Consider the following 15,063-nt stretch of genomic DNA (forward strand, 5'->3'; position numbering starts at 1 on the left):
CATTATATTTTTAGAGGTCATTCCAATTTTCACCCACCTTTTAATAAAAGTACAAATAAAATTTTAGTGCATTTTCTCCTCCAAGAGTTTCTATCTTCTGTTTCCATGCATATCTATCAAGTCCATAAATTACTTACCATCACCCCCCTTTTTTGTATGAAAATAATCATATGGGATTTAAAAAGTACTAACCTACCACAAAAGGACTGTTTGACATTGTCATTGTGGTTTTGCTACTATATATTAACAAAAAGCAAAGTTTAGAGCAACTTTTTACAATTATAACATTCCTCCCTACCTTTTTTTTTTTTAAAAAAAAAAAACTTACTGAGACTTATGGAGAGACTAAACCTGATTTCTTCAAAAGAAAGAAAGATGTTTGGATATGTCAATTAGTCCCACTGCAGTTTCACGAAAAGTATTCACTCATATGTAGTCACTGAACAATATCCCTAAATAATTTAAACATTAAATCTTGATTTCATAAGGATATCCGATTAGAGTCCACTTTAGTTTCTTGTTACAAGTAATGAAATTCATGGGCTCTTAGAAGGTGGCAGCCTTAAAAGGGACGTATGTTTTACACTTCTTAAAAATGTTTATAGAAATCCTCAGCTATATACAGTTTGCCTATAACATTACTTGCACATGTAAGAGTGTGATCCTTCTGCATTTTGGTTGAAGACTAACATAAAAGACTATGGGGAACCAAGATGTTTTAAAATATCAAATCTATTTTCATTTTTAAGAAACAATAACCTTTTTTTCTCACAAAAGAGATTAGGTTACTGCCTTTAAAGTTCAAGTCCTATCATCTTTATACATAAAGAACCTGGATATGATTTTTTAAAAACCACACATACACACAGGTATATAGAGCTGTAATAAACAAATTCCTTTTATAAACAAAATTTTAACTGAAAAGCCACAGTAGATGGAAAAAAAGAAGAAAGGATATTACTTGGTAAAATCCAGTGACATCTACAATAGTTTTACAGCACATTTAAGCATTCTAGGGTTTTATATCTTCACCTGCCTTCCATTTCTTACTTGTTCCTTAAAAAATTGCCCATTATGAATACAGGTTCAACCTCACACTTAGTCTTGATTGTGAGTGCCAGAAAAATCAAAACACTCCAAATTTCTACCTTAATATAGCTTCAATTAAAATAATGGTTTTATTTAAAACACAATGCCCATCTAAATGGGAAAAAAAAGAAAACCAAGCAGCAATACTTAATTATACATAATATTCATTATATGGGAAGTGTTTTCTAGGATGATATCTAGAATGCACTTGCTCTGTCTCTTTAATAATTAAATTGACTTAGACTGACACTACCAAAAGTAAGATTACTGTATAAGGGGCACACACTTACAATACTGCTAGCCTTAAAAGCAGTAAAGCAAAAGAAAATGTATCAAATAGCACATGCACATCTTACAGAACTTCCACTGAACTGTCAATGGCTTCTATACAATGTGCCTCTTCTCCGAAATTGTATTAACAACTACCAAGAAAGGAAAGATGAGATTAAAATCAATGGTACTGAACTGAATTGTTTGAAGCCAGTGCCCCACATATGGGGAAAAGTGCATTTAGTTCAGCAGCAATACAGCACAGTGTGAAGATATTGTGCTTAGACGCAGATATTCCAGAACTGAAAGATGTACAAGGCAAGTCAAGATATAAAACCATAGTACACTGTTAAATAACCTTGAAACATACATATATTGCAGTGTTCAAAGAAAAACATTCATTTCATTGTACAAGGCTAGGGAGAAAACCTTGAAGTTACCTATTGTAGTTTATGATATAATAAATACATATCTATATAGCATTGTATATACATATATAGAATGTGTATGTTTATGTGTGTGTGGGGTTCTTTTGCCGAATTGTTGTTAGTTTTTGTCATTCTGCAACTTTCAGGAGTGGAAACTTTCAAACTACAGGTTTCTGTTCCCTCAAACTTAAGATATTTATACTAGAAAAGGTCTCAATACCCTCCCCCCAACCTAAAGACTCACTTTAGATATTTTGCTTTACAATCGATCAGAGAAACACAATTAAAAGAACTCTAGAATTTTTGACTGTATCTTTTCACTTGCCAGTTGTTTCAACAAGCAAATATCTTTTAATATTTAAACCAGCGGATGCAAATTCTTTAGCAGAGGATATAAACTAGATTTCACTGATTAAAACAGAGCAAATCAAACAACAACAACAAAAAATCCAGTGATTTACTCTGAATGTAAACAATATATAAAATTTAAATCTCAAATTTCAAAATAAGTTAAAGAAAAATTCTACTTTTAGGGCCTATAGTACTATAATGATCTGACAATTGGTAAGGGGAAAATGTATACAAAAAGTTGCAACAAAATTGTCCATTATTTTTGCTAAGAGAAAGTATATGTAACTATACTACCTCTGGCCCTTAAATTTAATAACTTCATAATTTGTTGGCAAATGTTTTAAGCAAACTGGCATATCATATTACACAACAGAAAAACATCCATCAAGTTCAGCAAAGAAAACTTATATAAGCCTTTTGTACAGAATTAAAAAAAATCTAAATGGCTATGATTCCTCTATTAGCAGACACATAATGCAGTCTTTATAAATCTGCCAAATATATCAATATCTACATAAATAGATACAGATATAGATATGAAACATTAATGGCAGTCTATTTTTGAACAGTGTGTGGGACCAGCAGACTTGTATCAGACCATGGCACGATATGGACCCTGCATCTTTAGGAACTGAATGATGAAAGAAGGACCCCCAGCAACAATCTGAGGTGGAAGGTGACTGAGTGGACAGTTTTCAATACTCATGATTGAAAGCTTGCTGCAAAGAGCCAGCTCAAAGGGAAGGCTATGTAGATTGGGGTTGTCATTCAAATACAGTTCTTCTAGGTTCTCCAGTGTACCTGTAAAAATAAAAAATAAAATCAAAATCAATTACTATTTTTTAACAAATTCATTACTATTTTAGGGGCTCTTGGGTGGTTCAGTCAGTTAAGCGTATGACTTTAGCTTAGGTCATGATCTCCCTGTTTGTGGGTTTGAGCCCCGTGTTGGGCTCTGTGCCAACAGCTCAGAGCCTGGAACCTTGCTTTGCATTTTGTGTCTCCTCCCCTTCTGCCCCTCCCCTGCTTGCTGTCTCTCAAACCAACATTAAAAAAAATTTTTCTTAATTCATTACTCTTTTAGAAGTTCAATTGGAAATGGTGTGGGCATTATATACACTGAATACATATTTCCTCTTAGTTCTAAAACTCTACAACCATGGATCTTATATTTTGCTGCATATTCAAATCAAGTGGGGCCAATTTAAAGAACCCTGATGTCCAGGTCACACTTCATACCAATTAAACCAGAATTTCTTCCTTTATGGTTATTATTCAAGCTTAAATTTTTTTTTTAAATATATATGTTACATCTCCAAAGATTCTGTTCACAATAACTTGGCATTGGTATGCATTTTTTTCAAACCTCCAGAGGTAAGTTTATTGTAAATCAGTGCTTATAATCACTTTCCTATTTAACGGACACTGTGATAATCTCTTTTACCAATAAGCTTCTCATGTGGAAAGATTTTTGTCACTTGGTATAAATCCTTCCCAAAGAGAGGTATCACATATGTGGCAGGAAGCCAAAAATCAACTTATGTAATCTTTGAAAAAATTATCTTAGACTCTCTTAGGATATTCACACTTCCCAGGCAAATGTCTCCTGTAATCACGTGAGGCTAGACTGAATAAACATAGTAAAAATGAAGTTACCTCCAGTGTTTTCTAATTTTTAAACTTCAAAATCTATAATAGTTGATAGTGATATGGAGAATAATGGCTACTAGGTAATGGATGTTCACATTTAAGATTTTATTTAATATTCAGAGCAACCCTATGAGAAGTTACTATTTTTTAAAAAAAATTTTTTAATGTTTTATTTATTTCTGAGAGAGAGAGAATGAGCAGGGGAGGGTCAGAAAGGGAGACATAGAATCAGAAGGCGGCTCCAGGCTCTGAGCTAGCTGTCAGCACAAGCCCGACGTGGGGCTTGAACCCACGAACAGCAAGATCAAGATCATGACCTGAGCCAAAACAGATGCTCAACCAACTGAGCTGCCCAGGCACCCCGAGAAGTTACTATTATTATCCTTACTTTGCACAAGTAGAACACTTAAAGGCTTATGGCTTATCCAAAGCCATAAATCCAATAAGCAGCAGGCCAGATTTTGAATTGTCTATTTTACTTCTTTTTTTAAATTGAAGAATAATTTACATTATAACTTCAAAATCATATTTTTTGAGAGAGACCGTGCACGCGCATGCATGTGCGTGGGGGAGGGGCAGAGAAAGTGGGAGAGACAGAATCTTAAGGAGGCTCCACGCCCTGAGCGTAGCCCAACATGGAGCTCGATCTTATAACCATGAGATCATGACCTGAGTTGAAATCAGGAGCTGGACGCTTAACATACTGAGCCATCCAGGCACCCCAATTCCAAAATCATTCTTTTTTGTTTTGTTTTGAAATAGTTTATTGTCAAGTTGGTTTCCATATAACACCCAGTGCTCATCCCCACAAGTGCCCTCCTCCATGCCCATCACCCCCCTACCTCTCCCCGCCATACCCATGAGTCCTCAGTTTGTTCTCAGCATTCAAGAGTCTCTCATGGTTTGCCTCCCTCCCTCTCCCCCAAGATCCTCCCCGTTAAGTTCCTCCTAATCCTCCTATACATGCAAACATATGGTAGCTGTCCTTCTCTGCCTGACTTATTTCGCTCAGCATAACACCCTCAAGGTCCATCCATGTTGCTACACATGGCCAGATTTCTTTCTTTCTCATTGCCATGTCATATTCCATAGTATAGATAAACCACATCTTCTTGAGCCAATCGTCCGTTGATGGACACTTAGGCTCTTTCCATGTTTTGGCTATTGTTGAGAGTGCGGCTATGAACATTGGGGTACACGTGCTCCTATGCATCAGCACTCCTATGTCCCTTGGGTAAATTCCTAGCAGTGCCAAAACCATTCTTAATCACTATTCTAATGGGCCTCTAAAAGAGCATGGTATAGATGGAAGAACATAATGCATGAAATTACTAATTTAAGAACTATAATGTGACCTCAATTAATTCTCTTTGTAAAATGGGGTTACAACTTGCATTGCCTAAAATTCAAAGTAGTCACATTGATTATATGAAATAATGGATATGAACACTTAGAAAACTTGAAAGTACCGTCAAATATTAATTTAATCAAATATCCTAAAACCTCATAAGGAAATGTTCTTTTGGCATTAGATATTACTAATTTAACTCAAGCTCATATAATTTTTAAATGTGGAAGAAACATAGGATAAGTTTTCTAAAATAAGGTTAATCCTGTTGGAAATTTAAATATACTAAAACATTCTCAAATACAACATTAACTCTAATATCCTATGCGGAAATCTAACCAAAATCAACCAACCAACCAACCAACCAACCGCTCACTGGTGCTCTATAAAAAAAATAAAAAATAAAAAAATCTTGACTCTGATATACCAGGTGACAAAAACAGATCTATCTTATCTGAAACACTGCTTGAACATACAAGAGCAAATTAGTATAGAGTCAAGCATCCAAAAGGTTCTTACCAATTTCTTCAGGAAGATGAGTAAGTAGGTTCTCTCCAAGGCCTAGGTGTGTGAGATTGGTAAGGTGACCGATGCCTCTGGGAAGGGTGGTCAACTGGTTGTTTGTCAAGACTAATTTCTAAAAGATTAACAAAAGATAGTTACATATATATTTCTTACTACTGATGTAAATGTAAAATAATACAGCTACTAAACTAATAAGACAATAGGTAAATTAGATCGGGTAAGAATCACTCAATTAATTTTACTTTCAAAATATAACATTTGTTAGGAAGCAAAAAGCAGGCTACATAAGCATAAAACTGAGACTTACTGCTACAATAGAAAAAACTCTAATTCAAGAATTAGATCAAATTCTTAAGAAAAACGTGCAATTTGGAATGCACCCCAGAAACTTTAGCCATATAAAATCACCAGGATAATGTTTTACCTGTAAATCCTTAAGATAAGCAATTTCATTTGGCAAGGACTCCAATTTGTTCTCCTCTAGATCCAATTCTCTTAACTTCCTAAGGTTTCCAAGACCATGGGGAAGCTTCTTTAGAAGATTGTTTGATAGTATTAGAACCTAAGAGAAATTATTGACAGTATCTGGTAACTCAAGAAATGGAATTCTGTATTATCATGTGTGGCTTAAAATTTATTAAACTGCTAATTTTCTAAACAGTGAATACTAAGGGTAATGTTCATTTACATAACAAAACATTTAACTTACTATTCTTTAAAAAATCACCATTTTTTCTTGGAAATAAAAGATTTTAACTCAAAACTAATGAAAGCAAAAGTTTAATTTTAGCCATATTACCAAAAAATGTAAAATTAACTACTTGCACTAAAATTCATATAGTTAATGGTGTTCTGATACTGAATGATTACAAATGAGAATCTGATAGGAAGCCACTTATTGGTCAAAACCCCTTACAAACCACCATTTAAGGGAGGTTAACAATTATTTCTAAACTGCTAATTCAAGGTCTTACAGTTATTAGCTATGGAATATTTATAATATTGCAAGCCATCCTGTAATACACTGAAGAGAGAAAACAGTAGTTGAGAAAGATAGTCCCTCTTCTTAGAGAAATTAAAATGGTGGTGGTGGGGAAAGTAGGGAGACAATATTGGGTATGGGACAGTGAAAAGAGCACTAATGGAAAGACCTACCTAAGGTTTTGGCTAATATTTTATGCCCATTTCTTTCCCCAAAGTTAGACCACACACAGAAAATGAATGTATGTAATTAGACCACAAAATAATTATAATAGCTATTATTCACTGAGTTTACTACTTGCAAGGCACTAAATGCATTGCGTATGTTATCACATTTAATTCTAACTACAACCTGAGGAAAATATGATCTTCTTCATTTCACAGCTGAGGAAACAGAAGCTTGGGCAAGATCTGTCTTGCTTCAAAGTTCATGTTTTTTCACCATTATGCTATACTATTTTGCCTTACTAAATAAAATATTAAAGAAAAATAGATTTTTCAAAAACATGGATACAGAAGAAACTTTTAAAAATATTTCTTTACTATTTGTAAGCTTTTTCATCAAAAGGATGAAAATTCTAGGGGCTCAGAAGCAGGAGAAATCATCCTTGACAAAGGAGAACATTAAGATGGATCTTTAATTAAAGGGATGAGAAGAGGGCATTCAACATATTGGGAACAGTAAGACTAAATGTGCAGAGTTAGAAACATGCACAAATTTCCAACAAAGAAAATAATCTAATTAGTGAGTACATGGGTAATTAGGATGTAAAAGTGGGCCAGAACTGTATGAAAGATTCTCAATGCCCATCTGAGGAATCTATAATTATTTTGGTAGACAGCAGTGCAGGATTCTTAAACAGAGTTAAGGGGAAAAATATGTTCTAAAATAAGCTAAATTTTAGAGACCTTTTCTTTCAAAGACACTTTTATAGTATTCAAACCTACCAACTTACAGTGGAAAAGAGTAATTCAGAAGCACTGAGCCCAGATTATGTTCACACTTCATCAAGCTAATGGAGTTGTAGGGTCTACATACGATCTTCCTCAAAAGAAATTGCTTATTTGAACTGGAAAGTTTGTAAGTGAGGTAACTGCAGAAGGATTTAAGGAGTTCCAAATAAACGGCTTTATACTCACCTCAAGAGACACAAGACCAGACACATCCTCAGGAATCTTTGTGAGCTGATTAGTGGCTAAATTCAATTCTACCATACTGGTCCAAGTTCCAAAATCCAAGGGAAGTGATGTCAACTGATTGTCCTGGCAAAGACAAAAACAACCAACCAAGGTAGAACCACAAAAACAAAGCTCCAAATATATACCTCCCTATGGAAAGAGAATGCTTAATTAAACACAAAACTTTATTCCCCTTCTGATATCCAAATAAAGAAAGAAATTTAAAAAGCAACAAAAAATCTAAGCCTCCAAAGTTTTTCAGACAGGTTTTTACTTTGAACTGGGAGCTTGTTCCTTATGTGATTATCAGTACTGGATATGGAAAAATATGCTACACAGACCAACACTTGAGATGTCAAAGGTCCCAGGGAAAAAGTTTCTCCCATTTCACAATAGTATACCGAAATCACGGAATAAAATGTGGATGGTCATGAGCACAACAGAAGAAGAAACATCTAATTATAGCCCATGAGGAAACCAAGTAAGGCCAGCAATTCTAGAAATACTGAGCAATAAACAGGAGAGAAAAAAGTCTAAAGAAGATAGCAAATTAAATCATTAAAACACTAATTGGAAGTATCCACAATTTTACTATAAAAATTCATATAAGAGATGGTAAAAGTATATTTTTCAGTGAGTAATAAAAGCAGATGATGAAGCAGTGTGATCCTAATTTTGGTTAAAAATGAGATATATACAAAGGGGTGCTTGGGTGGTTCGGTCAGGTGAGCATGCAACTTTCGCTCAAGTCATGATCCCATGGTTTGTGAGTTTGAGTCCTGCATTGGGCTTGCTGCTGTCATTGCAGAGCCCTCTTCAAATCCTCTATCCTCCCCCCACCCCCAACCCCGCCACTGCCGCCAGACCCGTTCCCTGCTGGCGCACTCTCTCAAAAATAAACATTAAAAAAATGAGATATTGCTATATGCAGAAAAACATGAAATACATGCCAGTGGTTCACTATTTTTCTTCCTGCTTCTTCATATCTATGTCTAAACACATTTTCATCAGTAACTCTTACCACACTGTTTTTGTTGAAGTTACTGGTATCAAGAGAGGACCATCAATCAGTACCCTGATGTTCACTAATGTGTTAACAGGGATGCTGCCTCTCAGTGGTAGGATTATTTTATGTCCTTTTTGTTAATCTGTATTTAAAATTTCTGTAATATACATGGATTACTTATCTCATTTTACACAAAATCATCCATAAGAGAAATCCAAAGTAGCAAACATCCATTTGAAACCAAGTTTTTATAATATTTACATTTACTACTTATTCTTTAGAACACTAAAAAAAATTTTTTTTCTTTTTTTTAATATTTTATTTATTTTTGAGAGAGAGATAGAGACAGCATGAGCAGGGGAGGGTCAGAGAGAGAGGGAGACACAGAATCCGAAACAGGCTCCAGGCTCTCAGCTGGCAGCACAGAGCCCGATGCGAGGCTCGAACCCACGAACCGTGAGATCACGACCTGAGCCGAAGTCGGATGCTTAACCGACTGAGCCACCCAGGCGCCCCCTAAAAAATTTTTTTAAATGTTTGTTTTTGAGAGAGAGAGAGTGCAAGTGGGAGAGGGGCAGAGAAAAAGGAAGAGACAGAATCTGAAACAGGCTCCAGGCTCTGAGCTAGCTGCCAGCACAGAGCCCGATGCGGGGCTCAAACCCACGAACCGTGAGATCACGACCTGAGCCGAAGTCGGATGCTTAACCGACTGAGCCACCCAGGCGCCCCCTAAAAAATTTTTTTAAATGTTTGTTTTTGAGAGAGAGAGAGTGCAAGTGGGAGAGGGGCAGAGAAAAAGGAAGAGACAGAATCTGAAGCAGGCTCCAGGCTCCGAGCTGTCAGCACAGAGCCTGAGGCAGGACTTGAACCCACAAACCGTGAGATCATGACCTGACCCGAAGTTGGATGCTTAACCAACTGAGCCATCCAGGTGGTCCCATTATAATATTTAAACTTATTAACTACTGATAATTAATAGTATGATAAGGAATTTTCATTTAAAAAAATCTACTACTGGTACTTATAGGAGGAGGAAAACATCAGGTTTCATTTTGACTTCTTTTTTTTTTTTTTTTTTTTTTTTTAATNTAATATTTTTTATTTATTTGTAGGAGAGAGAGAGAGAGAGAGAGAGACAGCGTGAGCAGGGGAGGGTCAGAGAGAGAGGGAGATACAGACTCTGAAATAGGCTCCAGGCTCTGAGCTGGCAGTCAGCACAGAGCCCAACGCGGGGCTCGAACCCACGAACCGCGAGATCATGACCTAAGTGAACATCGGACGCTTAACCAACTAAGCCACCCAGGCGCCCCTCATTTTGACTTCTTTCAAAAAAGTTTTATTAAACATTTGTCATGATATCGATGAAAAATTAAGGCAAAGCTCTGTGCAAAATTTTCTAATTTCACTGAAAACAACAAGCTTTTCTAAGCTAACATTACAAAAACATTATATCTATAAAAATGTATCACCAAATGCAAAGGCCAATGAACACCCGGACTGCTGCTGTTCTAAGCCTCTTATTAAACTGAACATTCAGAATTAATACCATTACTACTGGTTAAATCTTATGTAACCGAAATAATGAACAATAAGTTTTATACCTGTTTAAGACTATAAGATGATCTTGAATTTCTACTAGTTCACCATTATATACTTGTAAAGAATATGAAATATACATTTACGAACAAGTATAGAATCAATAAATCGTACATTTAGACTACAGTTTAAGAATCACAATTATTCTGAAATAATTCATCAAAGATAAAGAATGGAGTAAGATACAACTGATAGAACTTTTATACCTGGAAGCAGGAAATCCAGGTCTCCTGGATTCCTATACCTCAGCCATAAATCAGCTATATGGCCAATTTACTTATCACCTCTGGGCCTCAAGTTTATTCACTATAAATTAAATCACTGGAAAAATCAGTTTGTTTTCTTCCTTTTTTCTTTATTATAAATGTGAAACATACTCACTATAGAGAATATAGATAAGCAAAAAGAAACTAAAGATCACCAATCAAAAGAAAATACTTCCAAATAATGTATCTGATAAGGGGTTAATATCCAACATATATGAAGAATCCCTACAATTCAAGAGCAAAAGAACAATCCAATTAAAAAATAGAGGATGTGGACATTTTCCCAAAGACATACAGATGGCCAACAGGTACATGAAATGATGTTCGATATCACGAATCATCAGGAAAATGCAAATCAAAACCACAATGAGATATTCACTCACACTTGTCGGAATGGTTGTTAGCAAAAAGACAAGAAATAACAAGTGTTGGTGAAGACAAAAAATATAAGAGAAACTTTGTGCACTCCTGGTAGGAATGTAAATGGGTACAGCCACCATGGAAAATGGTATGGAGGTTCCTCAAAAAATTAAAAATAGAACTGCCATACAATCCCCCAATCCCACTTCCTGGTATTTATCTGAAGAAAGTGAAAATATTAACTCAAAAAGACATATGCATCCTCCTGTGTTCACTGCAGCATAATTTACAATAGCCAAGATATGGAAGCAACCTAAGTATTCACAGATGAATGAATAAAGAAGTTTCAGTACACATACACACACACGAAGCCATAAAAGCCATAAAAGATCTTGTACTTTGTGACAATATGAATGGACCTGAGAGCGTTATGTTCAGTGAAATAAGTCAGATGGAGGAAGACAAATACCATATGATCTCATTTATGTAGAATCAAAATAAAACAAAACACCAAGCTCAAAGATAAAAAGAATATATTGATGGTTGCCAGAGATGAAGGTTAGGTAGAAAAACTAGGTGAAGGGAGTCAAAATAAGTCATGATGATGTAAGACATAGCATGGCAGCTAGTTAATAATACTGTATCCCATATCTGAAAGTGTTAGGAGAATAAACCTCAGAAATTCTCATCACAAGAAAAGAAAAATTCTGTATGTATAGCAATCAGTGTTAAGTAGATTTACTATGATGATCATTTCCCAATATATAAATATTGAACCATTATGCTGTAGAATGAAATACAATGTTATGTTAATTATTCCTCAATAAAAATCATCCATAATTCTGATATCCAAAAATGAACATATTTTGATAAATGTTGGTTATATGTATACATACAAATCTATAGGTATCTAGTATTTAATTAACATTAAGAATAGTTTTTAAAAACTGTGGAAAGTCTTGCATTAACTTTTTTCTATTTATTGAGAATGTTTCAACTGGCATTTAATATTCTTCTAAACTAGAGTTATTATTTTTAATGACTTCACAGTATTCCACTGAAGATACAGGAGTTTTAAATTAAGTTGGTAACAATTAAATAGAAAGCTCTACAGTAAATATCTCTACAACTATCTTTTATGGACATTCATGATTATCTCTTTAGGACAAAATGCTAAAAGTATGCACGATTCTGAAATATTTGTTATCTAATACAAATTGCCCTGAACTATCATTATCAGTTTAGACCCCAACAGCATTTCCTCCACACTGACAGAGAAAATGCAAATATTAGTGTAAGTACTAGTAATAGTAGCAACTTTTTCCCCCTCAATACAAACAGAAGCTTACCTTCATATTCAGCTTACTTAATACTTTTGCTCTGGAGAAAATTCCAAATGGGATTTTATTGATTCGATTGTGTTCCATGTTGAGGGAATAGATGGTAGAAAACTGAGATGGACCACCTACTGGATATAACTGGAAGCAATTTCTAGCTAAGGTCAAACTGTTCAGTTTCACAAGACTTGACAGAAGACTCTGTAAACAAAATAAAACAAACATATGAATCAGAACTGTAACAAGACTTATTTCATAGAGTACAGAGCAACAGTCACAAATGCCTCAAAGGGCCTTACAGGTAACAAATGACAGACTGGTTGGGACGGCTCTGTAATGCCTCATATAGAGCAGTCACTCACTACTCAGCTGTAGCTAATTGTTGCCTCATAGGAATGTGAAACCAACACATTTCCAGATTTTAAAAGGAACAGAAAACTCATATAAAATCTGACTTTTTATTCTTTGACTCTGGTTTATTTAAAACACTCAACGAAGAAAATAGGTCTGTAAGAAGTATCTCATGAGCGGCCAGTTTGAGAACTTTGTACAGCAGAATCTTTGGCATGAGACAGTCCTGGGTCTGAGTCCTGGCTATGCCACTTGCTATGTGACCAAGCCTATTCAGGTCTGAGTTAATTCTCCTCTCAATTATTATTAACATAATACCTGGCTCAGAGTAACCTGTTATGCAGTAATTTAAAGCCTCCTCTAAGGAATATTAAATTCAGAAGAGAACACTTCCTAATATTATATAATATTGTTTTTCCATATTGTAAAATTTCAGAGGGAAATCTGCATCTATCAAATCAGTATTCACTGAACAGAATAGCTCCATATCCCCTTACTTCGGCCTCCTACCATGTAACCACAGGGCCAGGTGTTCAGCTAATATAAAAGAATCTCTGTCGTTAAAAAGACTAAACTCTCTTTAGAGAAATAAAGCACATGGATAGTAAAAAGAAATACATAACTGTATAATCAATAATAAACTATATGTAATAGACTCTTGCTATTCAAAGTATGTTTGAAGGGAGAGTAGCATTAGCTTGTTAGAAATCTACACTCTTAGGTCCCACTGCTACAGAATCAATATGAATCTTAACCAGATTCCCAAGTTATTTGTAGTCCCATTGATATTTGAGAAACACTGGAATAGGCTATAAAATAGTTCTGAATTCTGGCTCTTTCAGTAGCTTGTGACTTTGGGCAAAATATTTCTCCAAGCCTTAATTTCTTCATTTGTAATATGATAATGCTTATTTTATAAGTTGTAGTGGAGGTACTTTTTAAAAATTTTTATTGCAAACATCCTGCTTTCTTTCTTTTTTTAATATTTTATTTCTGAGAGAGAGAGAGAGGGAGAGAGAGAGAGAGAGACAGCGTAAGCAGGGGAGAGTCAGAGAGAAAGGGAGACACAGAAGACACAGAATCCGAAACAGGCTCCAGGCTTTGAGCTAGTTGTCAGCACAGAGCCCAACGTGAGGCTCGAACCCCCGAACCGTGAGATCATGACCTGAGACGAAGTCGGACGCTTAACCGACTGAGCCACCCAGGCGCCCCGAGTGGAGGTACTTTAAAGAGATAAAATACATAAACAGCTTTACAATCTCTAGCATATAAATAAGTGCTTAAATTTTAAGTCCCTTCTCTATTTAAATTTAAAGAACGGAAGAAATACTGGAATAACTGGAAAAGCAGGAAGAGACTAAGAGTGAGCTAGATCTTGAAGGATGGAAAAAATTTAAATATTCAGAGAAGTAGAAGAAATAGTGAAAGTAGGGAAGCAACAAACCATGTGAGGTGTGTTGTGTGTATTTTAAACATTGCTCAAGTATGAACTGTATACCATGAAAAAACTGAAGACTTAGTACCTGAAGTGTCAGCTGATTAGGAAGGCCAGCTGAAGGAATGAAATAACTATGTAATTGGAGGTATAATTATATGGTGAACTGAAACTTGTTCTTTATTCTTAACGTTAAGAAGCTTTCAACATTTGTCTACTGATGTACACAGATAAAAGGAAGAGCTCAGGTTAAGAGTGCTTGTGAGAAAACCACATGGCAGTCAATTCAGGAAAAATGTCTACATCCCACTTTACAGAAAACACATGAAGTTTTGAGTCTCATAGCAAAAATGTTATTTTTATTATTCTTACAGGTAACTTTATGGACATTCCTTTTGAAAACAACTGAGGGTATCTGAAAAGCAGCAACAAGAAGGCAGCACTCCAACCTTTCATTCCTATATCATATAATGAAGCTTTGCAGCTTATCATTGCTTTAAAGTCAGACACATGTGGATTCCCATCTTAGGGCTTTCACTTACCAGTTTTGTAACCGTTGGTGAATTAGACAATCAATATATATCTCACAGCACTCCCAGAAAAATGTTTAAGGTTACAAATTTGGCTAAAAGCATAACTTCTCTTAAGTCTTATTACCCTTCCTATTTAGTAATACCCCAATAATCAGAACAATTATAGTTAAGAACTAAATAATCCATGAAGAGCTCCTAGCCTTACACCTTAAACACATGTGCTTAAATTTATTATGTTCCTTTTTCATATGTATTTGTGTCTACATTAAAACTAGTCTATTTTCAACAGTCATCAAATGGAAAAGTATATAGTCATTTTGCCTGCTCTTATTTCAGCCATGAGGCTCAAATGAAAACC

The 15,063-nt window shown here is 35.1% G+C and overlaps 1 protein-coding gene across 2 annotated transcripts in view; it reads right to left on the minus strand.

Annotated features, from left to right (window-relative positions):
* Positions 1 to 872: 872 nt before the first annotated feature.
* The window catches only part of SHOC2 (SHOC2 leucine rich repeat scaffold protein), a 98,130-nt gene continuing 83,939 nt past the window's right edge, over positions 873 to 15,063 (minus strand). For both annotated transcript variants that reach the window (XM_039250705.1, XM_039250704.1), the window contains exons 5-9: positions 12,399 to 12,587; positions 7,783 to 7,905; positions 6,086 to 6,223; positions 5,656 to 5,773; positions 873 to 2,939 (exon numbers count right to left, since the gene is read on the minus strand). In XM_039250705.1, the coding sequence (XP_039106636.1) occupies positions 2,731 to 2,939; positions 5,656 to 5,773; positions 6,086 to 6,223; positions 7,783 to 7,905; positions 12,399 to 12,587 (777 nt within the window). In that variant the 3' untranslated portion in view covers positions 873 to 2,730. The remainder of the gene's footprint in view (positions 2,940 to 5,655; positions 5,774 to 6,085; positions 6,224 to 7,782; positions 7,906 to 12,398; positions 12,588 to 15,063) is intronic.

This window comes from Hyaena hyaena, unplaced genomic scaffold, assembly GCF_003009895.1.
Source record: "Hyaena hyaena isolate Hyena2069 unplaced genomic scaffold, ASM300989v1 scaffold_379, whole genome shotgun sequence".
NCBI lineage: Eukaryota > Metazoa > Chordata > Mammalia > Carnivora > Hyaenidae > Hyaena > Hyaena hyaena.